Source organism: Lepisma saccharinum, chromosome 1 (assembly GCF_977018435.1).
Source record: "Lepisma saccharinum chromosome 1, izLepSacc3.1, whole genome shotgun sequence".
In the NCBI taxonomy this organism is placed as follows: domain Eukaryota; kingdom Metazoa; phylum Arthropoda; class Insecta; order Zygentoma; family Lepismatidae; genus Lepisma; species Lepisma saccharinum.
This window is the reverse complement of record NC_139229.1, coordinates 211,601,588-211,628,815: the sequence shown is the minus strand read 5'-3', so window position 1 is coordinate 211,628,815 and position 27,228 is coordinate 211,601,588. Positions and strand designations below refer to the sequence as shown.

The window sequence follows — 27,228 nt, the reverse complement described above, 5'->3', positions numbered from 1 at the left end:
GTCTTAATTACTTCTTAGATGAGATCTATGATGCTTACAAAATAGTGATAATAAATTTATTTCGCTTGCCAGCTATGTCCTGATGACGTAAAAGCATTGTAATATCTCTGCTATCTGATTTATCGGGAACACAACGCTCACTCCTTCGTCCTTACGTCTCTTCTCCAAAACTGTGGAAGAGTGGCGCCAACGGCCTGCTCCTTCTCTGCTAGTCACGTGATGCGCCATCTGCCCCCCTTTACCCTACATATGTGTACAGGGTGTCGCCGTACATATCCGACAAACGTTCACACCACGAGTAGGCCATCAAGGCGAACACTTGTTCGTATTAACTTTTCCGCGTTTAGGCCTCACTTGGACCACACTAACCGTAGAAAATTGACAATATTTATCCGGTGAATACATAATCAATAGGCATAGTTTCAAATTTATTTCTTCGTCGATCAGCATACTAAAAACGATTCATAATTCACATTTCCTGAAAAAAATTGTGTAGCAACATGCACATTTTAAATAAATAAATATTAAGATATTGAACACTACTACTAAAACTACCACTACTAACACTATTGTTACTACTACTACTACTACTAATGTTTTCAGAAAATTATGAACCGAAAAAACAGTAAATAGGCTTGTTTTTAATTGGGGTATACTAATGATTACTTTTCAAACAATAATTCATATCTACCGATGCTGCGACTACATTGACAGATAAAGAGAGAAATTGAAAATAGAAGCGTTTATATTACAGAAATCTAGCTTATACATATGAAGATGGAAAAGAGAATGCATGATACATGCGTGAGCTATTAGAAGCGAGACTTTGATCGTACAGACTCTCCAAGTTGTCTGTAAGTGAACTTTAAGTGTGATCCTTGACCAATATCCTAATAATCATTAAATGACATTGAATTGAAAACGCTTTTATTTCAAAAGATAAACAATGAACACCCGTAACATCACTGATGTGTAAAACTAACAATACATACATATGGTGGCAATGACCGTTCACCAAGTCGAATTGATGACAAAATATCATAACCGTTTAAGGTTTAACATCGTTGAAAATTAAAATCGCAAACATGACATTACTACAACAAACGGATTGAATTATGTCAATCAGGCACTCTTGTGTTATCCTTCAAATAACTGAAATGAATCGAACAAAGGACGGACGCGAAAGTATTGTTTGTAACGTTTATGTCACTTAATCAGACTGCGATATTAAACTGTCTCATCAGAAGCAACAGAACTGGAATGAACGTGAAGCAATAAGCCGTTACATATCCCGTGAGTACATACTTCAAGTATGTTTCATTGATGGCAACCTCGGCTGCGGCCATCACCTTGATCTCTCTGCCGGCCAAAAATATGACCACCATGCTCTCCAGGAACGTGAACAGGTAGTACGTGATGTAGCGCACATTGTCGTAGTTCGACAGCCTTTCCTTCGGATGGATGAAGGTGAAGGTGTAGAGAATAGCGAGACCTACCTTGGAGACGATGTTCGCCCAGAAGTCGTCGGCGATCGTCATCCCGGAGTCCAAGAGCAGCCAGCAGAGCATGATGAGGAAGTGGGCCACGCACAGGCACACCGCGTAGATCCCGAAGACGGCGGCGAAAGTTGTGAAAATCAACAATCTTGCAGCTGAAATTGAACGACAAATAAAAAATCAGTCCATCGTCTGCTTGTGACCGATTAATTTGGGTCACGTATAATAACGCACACGTAAGACGAAAGGGTGATTTCGAGGAACAGGAATATTGTGCGTAGGAAGAGTGTTTGGTTTCAGTGAACGTGTTTAGTTACATGTGCTGAGCCGTCATCCTAGCAAAGCAAAACAACTAAGACAATTGATTGCGTAGTGTCGCAATAGGAGCTGTAACCAGGCGGGTAAGAGACTGAATGCCATTGGAGAACATTGCATGGCGTGATTATGTTAAGACCAATCACAGTCTTAGAGTTGTAATGGGGTGAGTGGTGAAAAAAGGACGTGAACAGTTCAATTAAGGACACAGAAAGCTTCCTCGGTTGACTTCCTCGATTGGCTGTAGTGTCATCAGACGAGTTCCCCGCGGTTGACGAAGGTTTATCCGGGCGTCGTGGAATTACTTTTCAATACTTTAGGAAGTAAAAGTACACTTGCGAAGAGTGGTTATTGAAAGTAATTGCTACTACTATAATCTCACACCATATTCTCCAAGAAAGAAAGAAGAAAACAGAACAGCATAAGAAGAAAAGTATATATTGGAAAGTGGAAATACCTCGATTTATAGTGTAAAATCTACTGTGATTTAGTGATTATCAGATACAAAGATTAATTTTCAAATAAAAGGTAAAGGTAGCTTATTTCCTTCTTTATCAATCTTTTTTATTGTTCACTAATTAACTAACTAAAGACTTGCGAGTGACTGGTAGGTCTGATGCTATAAACCCAGAGCTAGCAAGCCGAATCAGGTCAATATATTCAAAGCAACGGTAAAACGTCTTTTCTAAACTAGAAAGTAATCAATCAAAAAACAAAGACGGTTGAATGCTATCGATGTGCAAAGTACTCGATAAAACCAGGAAAATTTGAGTTTTTGAAAAAAAGATAATAATGTAAATGCACGAATTTGAAGTGTGAAAACATATTATCTTTTGCGTAAAATGTGAGGTGATATTAATGTGAGAAATTGAGGCAATTTATTATTACTTGTACTCACGTAGTAATTCAATTTTTGATTAAGAAGCTTTAATCTGTAACTGTGTCTTTTTCAACATTAGAATTCTTTTTTAATCCAAAGAAAATCTTAATAACGTATTGGCGCCTCTCCGCGGTGACGGCATTCCATTGTAATTAAGAGGTCTCTGAATACACCCGGTGGAGCCACAATGCACAGTGGTTTGGATCCATTTTAAACTGTAGGTACAGTTGCAATAAGCCTATCTGCACATAAAATGGAATTAAAGCAACGAATCAATTAATTTTTCAAGTTTAGAATTAAACTTCTTGACAAAATCCAAAGGAAATCTATAACGGTCAAATATTGAGTGACAAGTAATTAATCTAATTGCCCGTTAGTAGGAATTAATTGCAATTGGTAATATTAATATCCGTCGCGAATACAGGTGTCTAGCGAACTGTCTTAGCCAGCACTAGCTTGCCCAACCACCGTTTTTCGCCCAGATTCGGATTTACATGCATTCTTATGGGAATAGCAAGAAAAATGCAACTTCTAAACCAATGGACCGAATTGGATGAGATTTTAACCAGCGGAAGACCACTTCATGAAAGTACTGATTCCAAGATTTGAGCCTAATCAGAACAGAACTACGGGAGTTATGATTTATTAAAGATTCATCGCTGGATTGAATAGAAGACGGAACCCTACTGAGTTGGCCTCTCTGAACGTGTCGAATACAATGGAGGAAGAGTTAGCCTAATCTCTGCGCGAGGGGCTGCTACCAGGGGTTAAGGACCGGAGTGAGCATTGACCAGGATAGGAGGACAACGGTCAAAGCACCAGAAACAATAAACAAGCACCTGATCATAGAGGGTACAGCGTCACTACGTTCAAATCTGGAATAAAAGGGATGATTTGGACAGTTTTGCACAGTTTTGCCTACAATCGCCACCGGAGTGTGAGCTACGCGCGACCGAGCTGCGAGTTGCAAGCAGACTCGAGGTCTGGATTTGTTTTCCTCGAGTGAGTGTTTCAGAGCCATGGAGTAGAGCAGAATAGAACCAGGGGGTCCTTCTCCCCCTCGCAGTCAACGCATCCGTGCACATACGTGTGGTTATGTGAGAATAACGCCAGACACGTCCACCCGTGTTAATCGTCCGAAACAACGTCCTAAGTAGTAAAAGTTAATAACATTTGATATCCATGTGAAACTGCGAATGGCTCATCGCGTATGTTCGTCTCATCGCCCAAGTCACGTATCTGTACTTACGAGTGACCGCGAAGAACTGACCTATTATTGCGCAAGTTGTCGTATAGAGTCGACAGTGTGCGTGTACCGTCCTGGACGTCCCTGCGAAGTGAACGAGTGAAGCCAGGATCCGATGATGCCAGATGGAGATGCCGACTGATCCACTTTCGCCAACCAGGATAACCGTGAAGTGCAACACTGAAGTGTGGAGGCCTTCCAGAACTGTAGGACCACTTTCACCCAACCCAGGTCAGAGGGAATGCAGCGAAGGTAAGATCCAACCATGTGCGTGTGTGAGAAAGATGACGACTATCTACCGCGAATCTGCGTGAATCAAATCATTACTTAACTTAAATCAGTGCTATGGCAACCCTAGGCATCGGTATTCCGGCGGAATAATCAATTTAAAGATGAGAGTTTATGTTAACAGCAAACAATAGTTCATTGAATATATTTATACCTTCAGAAAAGATAGAAGGGGTTCGCACAAGGAACAATTATTCACTTTAAACTTAAAATCCTAAACGATAAATTGTAAAAGGCAATGTAGCCAAGACATAGCAAGAGTATGGTCAAAGTAGTAAATAATCTAACCTTTGTATTTGTCATATTGTCGCAATATGCCATAGAATGAGAGAATGAATGTGAGATCGAGTGAAAGAGGGCAAGATGTAATGTGTATTTATCTGTGCTTTAATATATATGTATATTCAGAAACACCGTAGTATTATGTAACGTCATTTCAGGTATTTAAAATCAAATCCTCCTAGGTTTATTCTTGGTAACTCCGACTGTTAGGCACTTATCCTGACCGTATTATAATTCATGTAATGTTTAATTCGCCCAGCAGGTGAGGCGAGCGATTCTTCGTTGTTGCGTTGCTAAGCTCAGTTCAGTTGAGTTAATTGAGTTAATTAGTTAGTTATTAAATTAGCAGCCCGTGACAAATCTTAATAACATATTGGGGCCTCCCAATGGCGTAGTGGTAATGTCATCGGCTTGTAATCTAAGTGTCCCGGGGTCGATATCCTGTGGGAGGCACATTAAACAGTGATTCAGATCTTTAAACTGTAGGCCCAGTCCCGATTAGCCTATCTGCGTATAAAATGGATTTAAAACAACAATGAAAACATTATTAATTTGATTTATTTTACTTCGCTTTTCTGCAACTTTTGGCTACTCACGAAGATGAGGATGAGTGATGATACGATAAAATTGATGAAGGGACACATACAAAGAACACCTACACCCACACCCGAGACATTGGCTCCGTACGCAAAGGTAAAATGTTTAAAACAGTTACTTCGGAATTATAAGATAAACAACACGCTAGGTACCTAATTGCCTGAAATAAGAAGGAACATACAAGACGTTGATATTTTAGAAAATATATACTTCAGAATAGTTTCATTATTCTAGTAACTAAATAAATAAAACGTTCCTATGTTTAAGACATCACCGAATAGAGAGAGAAACGTATTGAATACAAATGAAACATTAAAAAGCCGACTCGTAGACAGAGTGATTTAATGATTTACTTTCGATCTCGCCACCAAAGTTCCTGAGTTTCATTCTTGGCCATGGCATGGGTTGTTATTTGTGATTGTACCTTCAGTACATCAATTTAATCTAATCACCCACTCTCGTCTTCGCGAGTAACCAAAAGTAGCAGAAAAGCGACGATAAATAAGAACAACCATTACTTGCTTAATTTTTAATAGCTCAGAATTTCTTTAGCCACTGTAATATTTTATAAGTATTATTTTCTATCTCTTTCATTTGCAGATAGTAACTGTACTAAATTCACAGGAATATTCAATTTCATCCTTCAGTCATGTAATTTGCTTACTTCGAAGACTACCGGTATTTTATTTCTATTTGTATTTTTGTTATTTTGCGTCGCATTTACGCATTTTAGGCTAATCGCGACTGTGAAGATGATTGAGATGGAATTAATGAAAGTTCGCAAACGATGATTCATGTCAAAGGGCGGATTCGTAACCGGAACCGACGATGACGAAGTGAGTCGACCAGCTAAGGTGCATAGCCTGGTTATGTGGTAATTTAGCTATTGTTAAGATATAATTTGTTTGCTTAATTATTTGCTCAATACCATTACACAAATTTTGTAATTCTGGTTGACCTTCAGTTATTCGACCCCTCAGCTTTGGAAATAAAATTAGAAATCCAAAAATTATATTTCAAAATGCCCTCACACCCTTTCCTTCCCCTTCCGAGTAGAACATATTTTTACTTCTGACAGTGCACTTAGAAGAAAACAACTTTAATTCTTAAGAGCGAGGATGAATCAATATTCCCCGTTGGGATCAGCTGGAACCTTTCCCACAGTAACGTCAAAGAGGCTGGGAAACGAACCAAAAGTGAGGCAATGTCCAAATTATCTTAAAAGTCGAAAACATATGCGATCTTCTCCGACACACTTTGTTTCAGAGTGTCCCTATCGAAGTTTCACATTAAATTAGAAAAGGAACCAAATTGTAATTCTCTGCAAGCTATTTCTATCACAAGAAGCCTATCGTACTCCGTCCTTTATGCTACAGAGCAAACATAATAAGTTAATTTATTGTACAAATAATTTCGTGTATGTTGAACAGATTCTCTCGGACTATCGGTCAGCCCAAGACAATCTATTCATCATTCGTCGCCAGAGAAGCTTCAATACTTACTTGAATTCCGTGTAATATTCGCGAAAAACGTAATTTAATCGCCTAGCCATATCAGTTACTCACTGTCATTGTTTACAAAAGACTGTCGATTGAAAATCTTGCTTGTGCTGCGAATTTAAATAGTTCATTGATTGACTTTGTTTATTTGACTTCGATTTTCTGCCACTTTTGGCTACTCGCGAAGATGATGATGAATGATGATATGATGAAATTGATCGAGGGACACTCACAAATAACACGCATGCACTGGTCGGGATTCGAATCCGGGACCTCTGGCGTGGTAGCGTGCTGAGTTAAACACTCCGCCAAGTAGACCGGTGCATTTAAATAGTAAGGCAACTATGCACAATAGGAAGGATGAGTCAAAATGCACTCAACACAGTTACGAAACTGAAGGGTAAAAGTGAATGGATATGATAGAAGCATGCTGTACAGTCATGGACACTCCTGGGTTCCACTGATCAGATTGTATCGTAAGAACCTAGAATTGTCCGTGACTGTACCAAAGGGTAATCATGTTTGTGGATGTCAATCGAATGGCTGCCATCTTGAATTTAGCTAATTTTCTGAAAATAGGAATGGGTTCGTGCGATATCTGAAATAACGCTAGAATTTCGCAAGGAAATCACGGGGACAGTCATTTTTAACCTTACTTTAACCTATGAGAGGTTATGAAGGAATGACTCTAACCAAATTACATGTAATATTTTCCAGGCGTCAGAAAACAACTACAGAATTCCTTTAATGCGTGAGGAGCGAATTCACAATACAGACAAAGTCTTGCAAAGTATGTGTCAGTTACGAAATTGTTGAATAAGTTCCGAAAGAGTGGAACAACAGTCTATGAAGCACGATCTGGGGGCTGTAGAAGATAAAACTGTCACCGATGAAGCAACAAAACTCAATCCGACGATCGAGATTATCATATATGAGAAGTGTGATTGTGATAAACATGTAGCGAACTATATTTGGTTATTTTTCCCCCCACAAATTTAGTGCTTCTTGTGCAGGACCGGATTAAGACGACATTGGGCCTCATGCTGTCACGTCAAAACCTAACAATGAAATACCGTCGATTTTCTCCGTACAACTAACTTTCAAGGTGAAAAATTTACTACGTCGCACTAACCGAATAATAATAAAGTGGCAACAATTGCCAAAATATTGCAAAAAAATTACTAAGTAAACTGTGTAACGTAACATTGATAGGATTAACTTGAAATCATCGATGAACAATAAACACAACGACGTTATAGTTACGTCACTGCGCGAAGAATAATAGTAACTGTACAGCGTGTCCACAAAACACTCCTCGATTTTATTTGGTTATAAAATGAAAACTTTTTGCAATATGTTTGTAAGTATGGTGTCAGAAGGTGTAGTAACTCAAAATATTTTTGTTTATTCCCTACAGGTTGTGAAATTGACCCATTTTTCCGCTAGAGGGCAGTAAATTCAAGATGGCGCTTTCAAAACAGCAACGAAGTTGGTGTGTGTTAGAATTACACACAACAAAGAGTGTCGTGTCTGTTCAACGTTCGTTCAGGCGTAAATTTGGTGTGGAACCACCTTCGAGCAAGTCCATTTTGAAGTGGTACAAGGATTTCGTCGAAGAAGGGTGCATCTGTGAAAAGCGGAAAGGGCACTCTGGCCGACCGACAGTCCCACAGCAAGTTGTTGAGAGTGTGAGGGAAACCTTTGTTCGGAGCCCCAAAAAGTCAGTGCGCAGAGCGAGTATTGAACTACAAATCCCAAAAAGTACGATTAGCAAGGTGTTACGAAAACGCTTGCACTTTCAGCCATATAAACTGCAACTGGTGCAGAAGTTAAAACCTGAAGACCGTCCAAAGCGAGAGTAGTTCTGTTCGGATCTCCAGCAGTTAATGGAAAATGATGACAATCTTCTGTCGAAGATCATTTTCAGTGATGAAGCAACCTTCCACCTGCATGGTAAGGTAAACAGACACAATGTGCGGATATGGGGATTGGAGAATCCCCACGCCACGCTGGAGATACAACGTGATTCTCCTAAGTGTAATGTGTTTTGTGCCATATCTGAACAGAGTTTATGGTCCTTTTTTCTTTGAAGGCGAAACTGTGTCCGGCGACAGTTACTTGGATGTGTTACAAAACTGGTTGATGCCTCAACTTACTGAGGTAGGTGACTACCTTTTCCAACAAGATGGGGCACCACCGCACTGGCATCGTAACGTGCGTAACTTTCTCAATGAGGTCCTGCCAAACAGATGGATAGGTCGTTCTGGACGCCATGATCAGGTGTTTCTTCCCTGGCCTCCTAGGTCACCGGACCTTAGTGTTTGCGATTTTTTCTTGTGGGGGTATATCAAAGACATAGTGTTCGTACCTCCCCTACCTGCATCCATTGAAATTCTGCAGGACAGAATCACAGAAGCTGTAAACTAGTGATGGGTCGTTCGTGAACGAGTCGTTCAAAAGTAACGACTCTCTCTTGTGAGCGGTGAACGACTCGTTCACCAGAATTGAACGACACGTTCAAAGAGTCGTATGTGTGCCACGACTCCTCCGCCCGCCAAGCAACTATTATTCCATTATTCCCTCTCCTTTCCACGAATTTTGCGAGGAAGGCGCATGCGCAAGTGTATACTCGCCTGGCGGCCGGAATTTTTGAAAGAAAGCAAGTCGATTCTGCGGGCAGCAAATGGTGACTGGAGAGGAGAGGGAGGGGGAGGGGGGTCCTCTCTGTTCCTTTTCCCTACCCCTAGTTGAGTAAAGCTGGCTGAAACGTGCCGTGTACGATGAGAGGGGAAGGAGCATGCTCGCGAGTCGACTCTTTCCTTCGTTCAAAGAGTCGTGGCACACTTTAGCGACTCTTTGAACGAAGGAAAGAGTCGACTCGCGAGTGTTGTTTGCAGAGAGAGAGCGCGCAACCTCAGCCCATGACGGGCAGCGAAGAACAGCCAACAAATTTGTCCTGTAGTTTCACGTTCGGCCAAACCATTAGCGCTAAAATTACAAGAAATTAAATGTTAGTAAAAATATTAGGGGAGTCTTGTAAAAATGTTGGGAAGGTGTTAGGCACAGACCTCTTGATTACAATATTCCGATTAGCCTATTTTGAGTTGTTATTGTTTAAGTCCACTTTATGTGCAGATAGGATAGTCGGGACTGGACCTACAGTTTAAAGTGGGATCCGAACCTCCACTTTGTATTGAACACGGTACCCCTTGATTACCGGCGACGTTATCACTACGCCATCAGGGAGACCCGATTAGCCTATTGGAGCATAAAAGTGGACTTATAACAATTTTTGCCAAGCAGACCATTTTAATACATGACAGCGTTAACCACTATGCTATTAGGGTGAATCAGAAAAGGGGGGCAGTAATTTATAATTTGCAACACAAAATACTTAGTGTGGAAAGCGATTGTTACTTTTAATTATTTTCTAAAGCGCCGGCCTCCATGGTGGAGTGGTTAGTACACCTCATTACTCATCCTGATCTTCGCGATTACCCAAAAAAGTGACAGAAAAGGATAGTCGGGACTGGACCTACAGTTTAAAGTGGGATCCGAACCTCCACTTTGTATTGAACACGGTACCCCTTGATTACCGGCGACGTTATCACTACGCCATCAGGGAGACCCGATTAGCCTATTGGAGCATAAAAGTGGACTTATAACAATTTTTGCCAAGCAGACCATTTTAATACATGACAGCGTTAACCACTATGCTATTAGGGTGAATCAGAAAAGGGGGGCAGTAATTTATAATTTGCAACACAAAATACTTAGTGTGGAAAGCGATTGTTACTTTTAATTATTTTCTAAAGCGCCGGCCTCCATGGTGGAGTGGTTAGTTCACCTCATTACTCATCCTGATCTTCGCGATTACCCAAAAAAGTGACAGAAAAGCGAAGTAAAATAAACCAAATCAATCAACCAATCATTATTTTCTAAAGCAAGATCAAAGACAATAAACACCTTTTGTTTTCTGTTACTCCAAATCCAAAAATGACGTAATACAAGCAGCAAGCACAAGTTCAAATGATAAACCTTTAGTGAAAATAACAAACATGTATTAAAACAAAAATTATAACTTACAATTTTTTATATTCAGTTAAGAATTACCTAATAGAACAAACCACATGATAATGAATTAATTATAAGTGGACTCGTGAAATGAAGGTCTTTTTATATTTGAATACTACATTATGTTCTGTTTTTCTGATTTTTTTAATAAAGAACCTGAGAGACAAACACACGCAGTTATACACAATTTCTTATAATCCGATCTATAATGGATATTCAATTTGTTATAACATTAATTTAATATATTTTGTGTAATACAAGGAACAAATTTGAAATTATGCGGGGAACGGTGGGGATTTTCCCTTTAACGATCATATCATGCAATTTCCCAATACAATCGCTCTCTCTTTCTCTCTGTATGCATGTGTACATACATATACTTACATTTATACACGTGAGATTAGAAGATTAAAATTTAAATCACATTGGAATGATAACGTTATTAGAGACGAATCACAAATTTACACCAATAGAAACACAGCATTATATACAAAATAAAAGTAAAACACAAATGAAAAGCAAAGATAAATATGAAAATTCAGTGCGCAAAATCATTGCAAAACAAAAATGCAATCAATAAAATTAATATTGACAAAACTAACTCAAGTATTCTATAATGTATGCCGGCGTGGTTAGCACATCAAGGGTCTCGAGAAATATAGTTTAAGGGATGTAAGGGATGATCCTTCCACGTAGTACACCCAATTGACAACCTCACTTCCACATAGTACACCCTGGACTGCATTTTGCAGACTTACGAGGCTCTGGCGTCTATACCTACGGCCAGTATAATTTTCGTAGGAATGTGTGTGTGTGTTGTCCTGTGTTTTGTCCTTATGTGTGCTGAGTGCCTTTACAGCCTCAGCTTTTAACCGGTCAGATTATTTTAATATTTTAGTTACTACAGGACATTACAGTTATGTTATTTTAGTTCTGGTAAGGGGCTGGATCCCGTATAAAGTGAAGGGTGCAAAATAGCCTAAGTGACGCACACAAAATTTTAAATTCATATTCAATCATAGCCTTTAGTATAAAACAGAGATGTGATGGGGAGGGCCGGCCCCCGTGGCGGAGTGGTTAGCACATCGCGGCACGAGGGCAGGGAGTCCTGAGGCCGATATTCGGTGGAAACACATAGCGGCTCGGGATACCACTTTTGCCCAGGCTTTGCTCTTCTGCCACTTTGGCTAATCGCGAACATGAAAATCAGTGATGATATAATGAAATTGATGAAGTGACACTCAATTCCGAGATTCCTCTTAGCGCACTGTTCTAACCACTCCTCCACGGAGGCGACTGAAATTGTTGGAAGTGAATCAGTTTCACAAGTAGCAGGACATTACAAAATCGCAATGAAAACAGGGCCAACCCTTCCAAAGTTGGTGAGATGATGAGAGACACTCTGTGTAAAATGTACTGTCCGAGAATCTCGTCTCATTGGAGTAACGATACCGATTTATGCTTTGAAATCGATAAGCGAACAAAACCAGACAGGTGTTTTTAACTTGAAATCAAATCGCGAACAAGATATGCATTCTCATTCACGAGTTGAAACGATGTGCCAAGTCATCTTGTCTCACCACGATACTCGATCGAGTTGCTCTTCCGCTTCGTGCACATGTAAACCTTTTAATTTACACATTCAATTTTATTTATCCAAGAAAACAAATCTGTTAACATGAGAATGAACAGAAGAAATAAGCTACTAGTTATTTTCCCATTAAGGAACAAACAAATTTTAAAATGCTATAATTTCTTATAAATTAGCATGGAGTAATTATATTTTATAATTTATTAATTCAATTTTAATATTTTAACTGCCTAACACGCTTTGTTGTATTTTATGCATCTTTTATACCTAATTACTTAGTATTGACAGCGAGGATGAATGAATTTTACGTACAGATAAGCTAATCGGGACTGGATCTACAGTTTAAAGTGGGATCCACCAGCTATCGTTACAAGGCAACGACGGAGGATGGATGGTGATTAGAGTAATTGACAAGAGGTTAAATACAGATTACCACTCATCTCTGGGCTGGGGTTCGAACCCGGAACTTTCGGTGTCAATAGGCTTACTTTGAGGAGGGCGACACCACTTATCTGTCACTCCAAGATTATTTCAAGCTGGCCAACATAGAAACCAAGAAACAAAGAACATGTACCATGGAGTATGTTTTATTTATGTTATTCAGCCATCCTTTCATTCCTTGTTAAATCCTGGTAAGGAAATCGCTTCCTGTCTCGGATTCGATCCTCGGTGGAGGCACCTTGCCCAGTGATTTAGACCCCAGTTTAAAATGTAGCTTCAATCCCGATTAGACTATCTGAGCATAAAGTGAACTTTAAACATTGTCTGACAAAATCGTTTTCATATGACGTGAAATATTTCATTAACATTAACGTGTAAATATTTTACTAATGAAAACAGCATTAAAGAATAAATATAGAAGTTTAATCATAAATCTCATCGTACATGATACTGCAAAAAAGCTTTTATTGAATGACTGCAGAATTAGGAACAACTACGTAAGATGGACATGGGTCATGTTCACGAGTGATATAAACAGCTGTTGGCCATCTGCGGTGAGCCTACGTGTTAAGGTGTTTTACTAGTAGAAAGCAACATTAAAAAAAATGCATACGTATAATTTGGCCCGCTTTATAGAAATTCGATCATACATTATGATATTGGCAGAAACTTATATTGAATGACTGTAGAGGAACAAAAAGCTATGGACATGGATATGGGATGGACATGGATAATGTTCAAGAGCGATATATATTTCTTAAACACAGCTGTTAGCCATCCGCGGAGAGCGAGCGGGTGGATCCTACTTTAAACTGTAGATCCAGTCTGCTGGCGAGACTGCCGCACCCGCGCCTTGTGCAAGAGAGCTCGCGACTCGCGAGCGAACGATGAGTGAGGAGAAGAGTCGCTAAGGCGAGCGAGTCGTTAAGGTGCTTAATGACTCTTCGTGCCGACTCGCGAGTCGTGAACGATGAGGGAGGAGAAGAGTCGCTAAGGTGCTTAATGACTCTTCGTGCCGACTCGCGAGTCGTGAACGAATGATGGGGAAAGAGTCGTGGGACTGTGCTGTGACTCTTCGTGCTGTTTCAAGAGTCGTGAACGAGCGATGCTCGTGGAAATGCAAGCATGTGTCGCAGCGCAGATCTGGAGTGCACTTTGTTGCGATATTAAAACCAGTGATCGAATGCAGAAAAGGAAGAATATGTAATGCACGTTATTACTAATAAAAGATTGATATAATTATATAGCATTTCTGTGTATGCTATCGTACTGCATAATTTGCATTATCCGCAGTATGAAATGTAAACTGAAACAAGATACAAATATAGAAAATCTCACTCATGAGACAGAGTAATGAAATCAAGTATGTGCAATAAATTTTGTTTGTGTGTGTGTGTTTACTGTTTACACATATATGTATATCCACACACATACAGAATAGTATTTGTATTTTTCTTATTTTATGCCGCTTTTCTTCAAATTTTAAGTAATCGCGACGATGAGGATGATGCGTGATGATATAGATGAAGGGACACTCGTAAAGAATATCCTTGCCCAGACCGGGACTAGAACCCGGGAACTTCTGTGGCAAGATCAAATGTCGATTACTTCAGAATCTTGGCCATCTAGTCGGCTACACGCACACACACATGCACAAAAATGCAATACAATTTATTAATCTTGAAGGACGTACGTTGTGTTCGTTTACTTAAATACAATCATCTGCTTCAACACCTCCTACCCCCTTCCCCCTCTTCAGGCATGTGTTTCGAGAAAAAGAAGCTTGGCGACTCTTTTGAACGACTCATTTGAACGACTCTTCTCAGTGAGCGAGCGCTCATGAGTCGACTCGCACAAATGAACGGCTTGAACCCATCACTACTGTAAACACAATCACGCCCGATATGCTTTCCAGAGTCTGGAATGAGCTCGATTATCGCCTAGATGTTTGCCGTGTGACAGGTGGGGCACACATTGAGTGTCTGTAATGAAATTCAATCACATGAAACTTTATGAGTTTTTACACGTTTACTCAAAAAATGAACACAATATTCCTCAAAGTTTTCATTTTATAACCAAATAAAATCGAGGAGTGTTTTTGTGGACACGCTGTATAATAAGTAACGCTGTGTCTAGACGTCCGAAATTGGGGCTCCAAATTTCATTCTAAGATTTATTTTCAAGTTAATATAGCAAAAGAAAACTGTTCAGCTTTCGGAAAATTCTCGTCTGTTTTCATCTGAACCTATTTCAGGAATGAGCCTAATGCTGCAGCATCAATAGCATCCACCTTAATCCGTCATGTTCTTCTGCCAATTTCTGAGGGGCAGTTGCTTCATCTAATATACTGGTGAAGTCATCCAATCACATTCAAGAACCTTCGCAAACTTCCGAGTACAATCCACACATTAAAAAAAATCAATAAGCATAGACAAAATTTGACTGTTATGTGTAAATAGGTCTATGCTCATTTCGCCTTATGCTTTATCAACACACAGAAACCGGTTTATCTCCAGTGGTCAATGGGAAGTCCCCTTTCGCCCCGGAAAGGGAAATAATAGACGGGAGGGATAATCTGGAGATGACTTTTGCTGATTAATTAACACCAAATATAAACAAATATAAATATAATATAGGTCTACTTATCAATTTGGTTATATACTTATACTAAACATTGGTAGCTGACATGGAAATGCAATTATGAAACACAAAAACGCACACACACACGCATCATGCAATTAATTACAAGTCACATATCTCCAGATGAACACAATAAAATACTGCATCCACGTAATCCAACAAACATATTATCCTCTTACTATCTTTCAACAGTCTCACAGGCGTGTGCACACAAGTGGATGAATAGGTTAGAAACGAAAATGTCTCTCGCCTGAATTATTTCCCTCTCTCCGGTTTTCTCATTTCCTGCATAAGGCGAAATGAGAAAAGACGAAAACACGGTGTAAGTATGTGGAAGATAATTTTAAGGCGTTGGCAAATATTTTACACATTTTAGTAAATACTTTTAATATTTTAGTACATGAAAACTAATATTTTTCACATTTTGAGCAACTAAGAATCCTTATCCAAAATATTAATATTTTTCGTCATTGGCTAATATCTCGACAAGATGAATAATGTACGTAAATTATCGAAAATAACTTTTCTGAAAGTGAAATACTTACCGACGAAGGACAGAAGCCACAGAAACACGACAATTTGTTTGAGGATATCCTTGGCCCCTACATCCACTCTGTCAGTCTCTGAGTGAGGAAAAGTGAGGATTAAAGACCAAACTATCTGCACTGCGTATAATACGACGAGAGCTAAGTGATCAGGATCTGGAAAGGAAGGGAAACAGATTTCAATTTATGAACTGAGAAACAGAAAGAGTGGATAAATTAGGATATGTGCAGTACTTATACATGTTTGAATTTCGTCTTCATAAACATATATTCATTTAACAACCGTGTGTTTTATACATCGTTGAATATTTAAAACAATGAGAGTTTGAAAAATACACTACTATACTGACGAAGGCAGTCTACCTAGGTATATTTCAGCAAAAAGACAACAAAAATCACTTAACAAAGTTGAGTTTCAGAGAACTTTTCTATTTAATGATTTAGACGACATCTGTCACTGTATTCTTAACAGAGTCCAGAAATATCTCCACTATCACAACCCAACGTTAATTGATCTCTTCAAACCAAAAATCTAGTTACTGATCTAAGAATCAATATTGCTTGTCAAACAACGGTACTCCAGCAATGTTCGTTATGTGGACGATACCTTGTTTACTTTGAGAAGAGCCTAATTGTGTAAGAATCAATAACGAGGACTTAGGAACGACCTCTGCCATGATATCGACTTGTTATGTGATTAATCACGCTCCACAGCGGAATGTACCGAAAATAGCCTAGCTACAAACCAATACTCGCAATTCAATCGCCAGTTCTTACAAACATTCAAACCACGGATGTCACATTAAGAAATTGAAGTTGCTGTTATTAATGGTAGGAAATTACACGTTGTGCCAACATCATTACATGATCACATGTATTAGGTATGGGCCTACAGCTACTCTCTAAGCATGTATTTTAGGATAATTCTAACAGTTTGCTTTAATATAACCACGGTTCACAAGCATTAAGGACCACAATGATCCGCTAGATCACACTCACTTCGTCAAAGATATATTACTAGAACGAAAAATATTGCTCTACATTGAACAATTATGGCTTTAAATACCAACTATTCAATTTTTTTATGCTTTATGTGATGAGTGCTGTTAAATTACATTTTTTAAAATGAACTTTATACCTAGGTAATTATGTATTATTTTCTAAGTTTAAACACACTACGCTTGAGCTGGCCTCCGCACGGAAGCGAACAGCGTATGGAGCAACGAAGCCACAGGTTCTTATCTGGGATTCCTCACTATCCTCATCACTTTCATCTGTTCATCATTCATTCTCAGAGTCACGAATAGCCCAGACGAGTAGAAAACACATGACAATCAAATAAAATAAAAGCAATACGCGTGAGCTGTATCGTATAGACACACGTCTATTGACACATATGCGTATTGTATCGAGAAGCTAAGAAAATACATGATATTCCTATTACTGATTTTCGAACATATCACATATGAAATAAATGTTCAAAGTTCTTGATGTGGTTTCGGCACTATTAACGAGTGCTTTTGAAAGGTCTTCTGTTTGTGCATTTATTACTTAAGTGTAAACAGATGACCTGAGAAAAGCACTCATCAGTAGCGCACAGGTCTGAGGAAGGCACTCGTCAGTGGTGAAAAAGGCCTGAGGAAACACTCGTCAGTGCTGAGGAATAGTGCACATTGTCTGAGGAAGGCACTCGTCAGTGGTGCAAAAGGCCTGGGGATACACTCGTCAGTGATGCACATTGTCTGAGGAAGGCACTCGTCAATGGTGCAAGAGGCTTGGGGAAACACTCGTCAGTGATGCAGATGGTCTCAAGAAGGCACTCGTCAGTAGTGCAGAAGTTCTGAAGAAGACATTCGCAGTGCCGGATCTACAAGCCGCAGAACTCCTCAGTGCTGGGAGCGGGTGCGGAGATAAGTAAACCTTTAGTGGGACCTAAGCCATTGACATAGTAGTAGTAGTAGAAACAAACTTAGTTACTCAGGGGTACGGGAACGAATACAATATATACAGGTAAATGAAAAGTTAAATTTCATGTGCACATAGCATCGTGCCATGAAGGCACATTTAAGGAATGTGGGAGTAGGGACCCCACATATTTTCAATGTCGGTCATCTTGGATGTGATGTGATCAGCACCACGCTGCAGCCGCCGTTACCCCCCCCCCCCACCCCCGATACCATTTGATTTGAGGCTGGGTGGGCCTTCCTCTTTATATAGAGATAAAGAAGAAAAAATTTCGACCTTAGTCACCCACCCCAGATTTCCCGCGTGGCAGTCAGACCAGAGTCAAATCAGGCTATATTTTCACGAGAAATGCAGTGGTGAAGGTTTCTTCAAGCTATCTTTAATCAGGAAAAAGTTACGACTGCATGATTGCAACAAATGTATCATTTTCCAGGTGTGAGAATAAAGTGTACTATATATATCAAATAACCCCCTTCCCATTTAAAAAAAAATTGAGTTGGGTGGTTGTGCGTGGGGATAGGCCTTTGATAATATTTTGCACGGGGGGCCCAAGACTTGTAGATCCGGCACTGGGCATTCGCTAGTAATGCAGGAATGTGATCAACAAGAAACCACAGTAGGCAAGTTGAATATTCATTTCACACATTGTACACGTGTACATGTGCTACTACAAATAGCATGAATCGTGTTAGTAGGATGCTGCTTACAGTTCTGAATTGCCATCCAATGCGGTTGGCTCGTCCATGTGACGATGTGGAATATTAACTGCGGAGAACAGAGCAGGGCGGCCTCAACCACAGAGCACATGGCGGTTATCCTCCATTGCAATTGGAACCTCTTCTTTATCCTGATTCGCTCTTCCACCTCGCCTCTTCCTTCAGCTGCAGATTCCTTCAATCGCAAGTGTATCCCATTGAAGCATCTTCAAGGCAAAGAAAGCAGGTAAGGTTGTTTTCATTCAATCTACTTTTAAACAATTACAGCTAGAGCACTGATTATCAACAAGGTATTCCCGGGAGTACATGTAAATGATAGCGAATGATTCACAAGCTTCTAACAATGCCAGTAATAATTCGGTTCACAAAGAACACCCATGCCCAGGCCGGGATTGGAACCCAGGACCCCTGGAGTCATAGCGCGATGAAAAAAGTGCTTCTCATGTAAACGCAAATGTTATTTTACCATTGGCTCTAACTTTTTTCTTATTACATAAATTTTATTGTTTCTGCAAAGCAAACTCTATTTCGACAGATTTGCATGTGCGCACTAACTCATCATTTAGCGTGTTTTATTGTACCCTTTCAGCGCATGATTTGAATTTTGTGTTCGCCATTTATAGCACCACATTTTCACACCAAGAACGATGGTGTAGAGCATTCCTTACAATAATCATGTCCAAGTATGTAAAATGTCAGAAACTAGGAAATAAACATTTTCTGTTTTTTAAATTTTGTTCCCTTCAAATACAGTACCAATTCACAACAATATATTACAAGTATGTGCAGAAAATTTTAGAAACTATTTCCGTCCAAGATAATATTAGGCTTACTCTAAAAAAAACATTTTCTCATGTTGTTCACATGATCAAAATTCTTACACGTATCAGGTGCTTCTCAAGAGCTCTCTAACGTAGTCCACATTTGTTGTGAAGTTACAAAATTTCGAATTAGGTCACGGCGATAAGTTTGACATCTCTTTCACTTCAATTTGCGTATTTTGAAACAAATTACATTCGAATCCGAGCCATTAATTATTCTCTAGACACTCCTGCGATGTTCACCAAGTAAAGTATTTGAAAATATTTCAATAGACAAGGTCGTACCTGTAAATGCCTCTTCTGTTTTTCAAGTTACTGATGTTCAAAATTAAAATTTCCACCTTCTGTAGAACAGAACATATGTTTCTGTTACAAAGACAAAGTCTTCTTACCTTAATAAAGGCTCCAGTCCAATGACGTAGGCGATTGCTCTACTGCTGATTTCAATTCTCGTTGGGGCTGCTCTTGTCTCTATCGCCTCTTCTTCTGCTTCTTCTTCTTCTTCGGGTTTCTTCTTAGGAAGGTAAATGCTGCCGAGAAGGTTGTAATATGAGTACAGTGAATTCTAAAGTGCAACATGAAAAGAAGCAAAATTATAAGGACCAATATCAGGTGGATGTAAGATAGATTGGACCACAGGAGCGATAATTTACGCAACTCTAAAGTAGGGTAAAAGTGAAGGCGTTTTACTGTCATCATACGCTTTCTCTATTCAAATTGAGGACTTGATTTTTAAATGCGGGGATAACTGTCCAATAAATTTGAGTTACGTATTCTCCACAATCAATATATACGTACAATTCCCTGCAAATTAATGAGAGGTGCCTGTGCTTCCAGCGACCTTTTTCAATAGGCGAATTGAAGTTTTGGGCCCTTTACTGTCTGCACTTAGGTAAAGGTAAAGTTCGCTGTGCACCGTGCCGTGAAGGTACATTTCGAGAATCTGGTGGGTAGGGCTCCACACATTCTAGATCTAGACCATTTTAGAATTGATGTGATCAGCACCACGCTCCGGCCTCCTTTACCCTCCAGGTATAATTTATGCTGGGACAAGGCCGGAAAGATTCCAACCTTAGGTCACCCACCCTGGGAATCAAACCCGGGTTTGTACCTGGAGAAGGAAATTGTATCTCAAATGTATAATCAGGTCTTAGTAATGTTTCTTATGGGGTCGTCTTATGGAATAGTAGCCATAGCAACATAAGGAAGCAAGCCAGAACACTTGACTGCTTGAAACCAACATGCTTCATGCTTCCCATAAATGTACATCGCAGAGTTGAAATAATTTATTTACTATACTGATAGGAAATATTTGTGATGAGACCCGACGAGCTGGATTAACTAAGTTATGCTCACCTGCTGTGAAACGACACAATGTGCGTTGCTATCAGGGAAACGATCAAGCCAACGAATGGTATCAAGGAGTGTGAGAGCTTTCCTACCGCAATGCTCTTGGCTCCGAAGTAAGCCGTACCTCCAATATTCAGACATCGCAGACCTTCCGTCAAGAGTGACAATACTGGAATCACCAAAGCGAAGTCGATCCTTGCTTCTACCTCTGGCAGATCCGGTTCTTCCCCTGCCACTTCTTGCTCGCCGCGCATCAAAACTGCGCTGCCCTCTGCCTGGGAACTTACTTCGATGTCATCAGTGTATACTTCTTCGACTCCTTTGCTGACAGGAGTGGGTAAATCTCCGTGGCCCTTCTCGACGACCACGTCCGCGAGTGAGACGTCTTCTTCAGCAACTTCCAGTTTCGGAAAGAGCTCCACAGCCGAGGACTTTCTCCTGAGAGCTGGCTCGGGAAGAAGGTCGTTCAGGTTCAGGTTGAGACACGATTCCGTGTGAAACCCTGCAAGCTCCAGCCTTGGTTTCGTTCCCAAGTCGCTGGTAGATCTGCTGGCGGAGAACTTCACGAGGCACTTGTCCTGCAGGGGTGCGACGTTGGCGTCGTCGCAGGAAGTGTTGTGGTCCCTGGACACGTTTTGGAACATCTCCTCCCTCTTCTCTGCTTTCAGGCTGGCGTAAGGCAGTCCTTCGGTGTCGAAAGACTTCACGTGCTTTTGGAGAGAGGCTGACTCCTTGTGCACGGAGACGTAGATTTCGCTTCCTGATCGCTTAGATGACATTGCTGATTCTTACAGTCAGATAGTTCGGACAAAGCTCTGCCTCTTGTCTCCAGAAACCTAAGATATAACACAAAAATTAGATGTCATTTTCCTACAAACCTCAAGCCACTCTTTACAATATTAAGAAGCAAATTGCTAACCCAAACTTGAGGAAACTCAACTAGACGGATAGAGTTGTAGCTAAACTATTTAAACACATGCAACATTAGAAACAAAAAGAGGGGTTCCACAAAGATAAAGTTCTACCACGTTGCTGTAGTCTCACGGATGTAAATAGGAGGATGGTAAGGTTTTTGAGTTAACTCGCTTGTTCCAGAAGAACAACTCTTAAAAAAAAAACGCGATAGCCAGATTGAAGCACAACAACAAAGATCTATGGAAAGAGGACAACGAATTGTTGATGATTCGCTGAGTTTACGGAAGCACGTCTAAAACAGTTCTGAATGACAGATAGAGAGAAAAGCAGAAAGCTCTTCTATGACGGTAGCATTACGAAGTTACGAGCAAATTTCTTGTAGGAAAATGTCTAAGTCATGGAATACCATGTGTTGAGCGTCCATTTAATTGTGAAGTAATTCTAAAAATATCAAATATTCTAGGTATACAACCCTTATCTTACTCCATTTACCTGTATAATAAAAAAGTTCAAAAACAAGAGATAAAAAAAATATCCATGCAATTTGTTCTTAGCATGGCCTATTGTGCAATTTTCTCCAAAACATTGCTCTTTATTTATGAAGTAAAAATAGTTTTGTGTAAAATACGTATGTTAAATAAATACCATGAAAAGGAAAAACAATAATCAATAAAATAGATTGAAGATGTTAATAAAATTTGTGTCCTAGATCCTATGTCATTAGCGTGACCAATTTTTAATTTTAGTTATGCAAGACTGGGATATTATTTTTCTTTGCAGTAATAGTACATATGGCAACACGATTTCAAGCTACAGTGAGTAAGTATTTGCTTTGGAGAAATCTTGTTTGACTGGGTGTCCTCCTAATTGCGAACAATCCTATTTGCGAACAGTCCTAATTGCGAACACTTGCTGCCTGAACAGAAATATACTCGAAGGAGTATGTCCAAATCGCGAACACATTTTTCTGCCTTGGGACCTACAACTTTCTCTCACACTTCCCGAGTCTATTTAACGATTTTCTTTTAAAGGGACTTAGTTCCAGACTTGTGCGGGAGATCAGAATCTACGCAGACTGTGAGAAATATCAATTTCCAAACTGAAGCGTAATGAAGTGTAATGGCTATGGTAAGATATTTATCTGTTAATCCAAAATTTCCTCTCTCCTGATTTATTAGGTTACTGTTTGTAAATAAAGGGATACTTATCTGAATGCACAACAGCAACTTATTAGTTGGTTATGTCCTAATATCCAGTTTCGGTTAGAATAAGTGCACAAGTTGGATTGCAAAGAACATTGTTTACATTTTCTTGCATTTTTACTAAAAGTCTAAATATTGTTTAATGAATGCTTGACAAGGAAAATAAAAGTTGTTTTAAAGAAAACATTCCGGACATTATAACTAAACCGTTTCTAGGTATAAGTTGGCATGCAGCTATCAGTAAATATTATCGGTAACTAAAAGCATGTGAAAACGACGCAGAGATGTAGATGCGCAAACAGCTTGAGAGGAACAATGCAAGGAATCTTGAAGGAAGTCCTGTAATAGATATATTCTCAAAATTACAGTTTGATAATTTGGAAAAAACCAATAGACTTTATGCTACCAAGAGGTGTATATTCTCATTTTTCATCAAACATATCGTGCGATGAATATGTACTGCCAACATATGATGTATTCAATTAAGTAAAAAAAAAAGGTAAAGTGTTCCCCTGTGCATAGCACCACGCCATGAAGGCGTATAGGGGGTGTGGGGGTAACGCCCTACACTTTCTTGATCCGGTCGTGAGTGGGGTGATGTGATCAGCATCACGCCCCTGACCGCCTTTACCCCCCCAGGGTATTCCCCAGGTACCCATGTTATTCGACGCTGGGTGGGCGCCGGGGCCGCTTCCATCGTTAGAAAAGTTCCCGGATTTGAACCGGCCGGGGATCGAACCCGGGACCTTTAGCATGGTAGTCAGTCGCGTTACCGACTGAGCCACCGCGGCCACATTAAGTAATTTACTAAATAAACTAAGTCATTCACGTGTGTGAAATATGCCCAAGGCAAAAATAAAATTGTGTTTTAACATCTGCTTTGCTTTGATAAATAATATGTGCTTGAAGAAGATGAGTACAATAATGACGAGATTAAGAAATTAATAAACGATAAAGTTAAAAGCATATGATTATTATATTGTTTATTCTGATTTGTCTCTTTCTGCAATGAAAACATGTTTACTGTAACACTATATCATCGTGGAGTAGAGTACATGATAATGTAGGTATAATGTCTACCAGAGCAAAGAAAACTAATTGTTAACATGCCAGTACTGCAGTGAAATGTATGCAAAATTAACACAAGCATGATTATCGCTTACCATTAAGGATTATGGACTGGCCTGAGGAAGGTATGAATTATAATTAAATATTAAAGCTACAAATATTCATTAATTTAAATTTTTCACAGATATTATTGTTAAATGTATATATTTTACCTTTTACTTGCTTCACATCACCCACAAAATTACACAGACAGTCGATTTTGCTTGCTAATGCAATGCACAATTCGTTTTAGCCACGACACGCAAACAAGGCAAGACCTACATGTATTAGTGAGTTCTGTTCTTCTGCTATAGGATAACAGGAGGAGAGTCCTAAGCTTTTCAGTCAGTTCATAATTATAATACAGCACACACACACAAACACACACATACGCGCATATGCTACCTTGTGGGGACTCTGTTAGTGCACATACACTGTGGGGACCGGGGGAAATCACAGTCGTAGTCTGATGTGTTTGTTGAAATTATGTGACAAATAACACAGTAAAACTATAAACTCCCGAAAATTAAAGGTAACCTACATTGTGAGCAAATTATACAAGAAAAACGTTTCCTATCCTTGTGGGGACACCAGTACCCACAAGGCCTGTGAAATCAGGTGGCCTCGGGTCCCCACAAGGTCCATTAGATTCATGAAAATTTGCACTTACACTCCATACACACGATTGATTCTGTACAGACGCTGTGGGGACCGATGTGTAAATAAGTTTGAAAATGCTACCCTGTTGGTACTTGACAATAAAAGAGAGGAAATACTTTTAGTCTCTGTCGATTTTTGCAGTTTTTGTCGTTTATGATATTTTTCATAAACAAAATCGTAAATACTTGTCCTGCAGAGAATAAATCACTGGAAAAGAGAAACAGATGTTACATGAAATAGGAGACATCTGACGGTGGATGTAATTAAATGACTGACAAATAAAGTTAGAAAAATAAGTATACTAACGAGTGTTGTGCTATTTTGGGAAGAAATGCAAACTTCTGTGTTTTAACATCAAGACAAAAAGTAAAAAGCTACATAGCAAGCGTATTACAAATAATAATGATGATAATAATAATAATAATAATAATAATAATAATACCACCACCATGTGATATGATGTGGAAATCTTGCAGAGGGATATAGGACTTGAAATTGATTCAATAAAGTTCCGAGTTCGATTATTTTCTTCCAGTGTCCCTTCATCAATTTTATCTAATCGTCACGATTAACCCAAAAAGCCAGAAAGATACGATGCAAAATGTGATATATATATGCAAAGTATCTTTCATTGTTCTCACAAACTATTTGTGTTTAATTTATATACATTTCGAATCATGCTTTGCTTTAAGTTAAATGTTAATTTTTATCTAAATTTAATTAAACATTACAATGCTGACCAAGGCATGAAACAAGGCTCAACGGTGTTACTAAATTAAATTAGTTAATAATTTAAAAAGTGCTTTTACAAGGGATATAACTTGTGATGGAAAATCGAGTAGTGTCCCTACAACGTTGTTATCTTCCATTGAAGAAATATATAGTGCGCTCAAGGGTAGAAATGTTCCAAGCGGAAGCGGGAGGGGTGTATCATGGACAAAGTCAATATATTTTTCAAGGAAGCTAAAATGTAACTTTACACGCCATGAAAATACTAACAGTAACTGTTATTATTATTATTGATTTATGTACATTTCTAATTTATGATAATATATTATTCTTTTATGCATTATTTACATCTCACAAATTCAATCAATTTACTTTATGTGCTCGGATGCTTTGAAATAAGGAAGTCATGGCTTCAATTCGCGATAGAAATTCGATATACGTTTAAGAAACTTTTCGCTCCACAAGCTTACCTTTTTGTTGTTGAAGTGTATTATGTGCTCACAAGGTATATTACTGCCGATCCAAAGCGAGTAGTGTCCCCACAAGGATGATATCTTCTGTTGAAGAAGTGTTTGACGTTCCCACAAGGTTTATTACTTCTGATGCAAAGTGGGTAGTGTCCCCACAAGGTTGTTATCCTCTGTTGAAGAAGTGTATGATGTCCTCACAAGGTTTATTACTTGTGATGCAAAGTGGGTAGTGTCCCCACAAGGTTGTTATCCTCTGTTGAAGAAGTGTATGATGTCCTCACAAGGCTTATTACTTCTGATGCAAAGTGAGTAGTGTCCCCACAATGTTACCATATTCTGTTGAAGAAGTGTATGATGTCCTCACAAGGCTTATTACTTCTGATGCAAAGTGAGTAGTGTCCCCACAAGGTTACTATCTTCTGTTGAAGAAGTGTATGATGTCCTCACAAGGCTTATTACTTCTGATGCAAAGTGAGTAGTGTCCCCACAAGGTTACTATCTTCTGAGGAAGAAGTGTATGATGTCCCCACAAGGTTTATTACTTCTGATGCAAAGTGAGTAGTGTCCCCACAATGTTACCATATTCTGTTGAAGAAGTGTATGATGTCCCCACAAGGTTTATTACTTCTGATGCAAAGTGAGTAGTGTCCCTACAAGGCTACTATATTCTGTTGATGAAGTGTATGATGTCCTCACAAGGCTTATTACTTCTGGTGCACAAGTGAGTAGTGTACCCACAAGGTTACTATATTCTGTTGAATAAGTGTATGATGTCCTCACAAGGCTTATTACTTCTGGTGCACAAGTGATTAGCGCCCTCACAATGTTGTTATCTTATGTTGAGGAAGTGTATGATGTCCTCAAAAAGTACAGGGGGGCTTAAAAATTTTCGAAGGAAGGAGGGGCGACATAACACATGGGTAAAATCAATATTTCAGTCAAGGAAGCTACAAGTTAGATAAAACTAAATTAATGCTTACTGGAAGAAAGCAATGTTTCGTTTTTTTTCCTTATGCCTCAGGCCTCCCCGATGGCGCAGTGGTAGCGTCGTCGCCTTGTATTCAAGGGGTGCTGGGTTCGATACCCGGTGGAGGCACATAGTGGTTCGGATCCTACTTTAAACTGTAGGTCCAGTCCAAATTTGCTTTACTTTGCATAAAGTGGACTTAAAACACCAACTCAATCAACACTATGTCAGTGTTATATCTAAGGAAAAGGCAACTGTGAAGTCATTATGGCGGGGAAACAAATATGTTTTGTTTTTTTATCGCTTTGGAAGATTCCTTCCACTGCAACTGCTTACTCATGATATCCGATTAACTGTAAACATGTTGAAGGGAAAGAACGGCGCCACATATCATGGAGGAAGAAGAAGGAAGTGAAGGCACAGTGAATGATC

At 39.3% G+C, this 27,228-nt stretch overlaps 1 protein-coding gene across 1 annotated transcript; it reads right to left on the bottom strand.

Annotated features, from left to right (window-relative positions):
* Positions 1 to 1,214: 1,214 nt before the first annotated feature.
* LOC145988714 (uncharacterized) lies at positions 1,215 to 24,230 on the bottom strand. Its single transcript, XM_083123822.1, has 6 exons — positions 24,144 to 24,230; positions 20,753 to 21,582; positions 19,789 to 19,926; positions 18,567 to 18,781; positions 15,895 to 16,050; positions 1,215 to 1,651 (listed from the first exon to the last, which is right to left on the bottom strand). Exons 2-6 carry the CDS (start codon positions 21,523 to 21,525, stop codon positions 1,215 to 1,217), a joined length of 1,719 nt encoding a protein of 572 aa, XP_082979948.1. The 5' UTR covers positions 21,526 to 21,582; positions 24,144 to 24,230.
* Between the last annotated feature and the right edge of the window lie 2,998 nt (positions 24,231 to 27,228).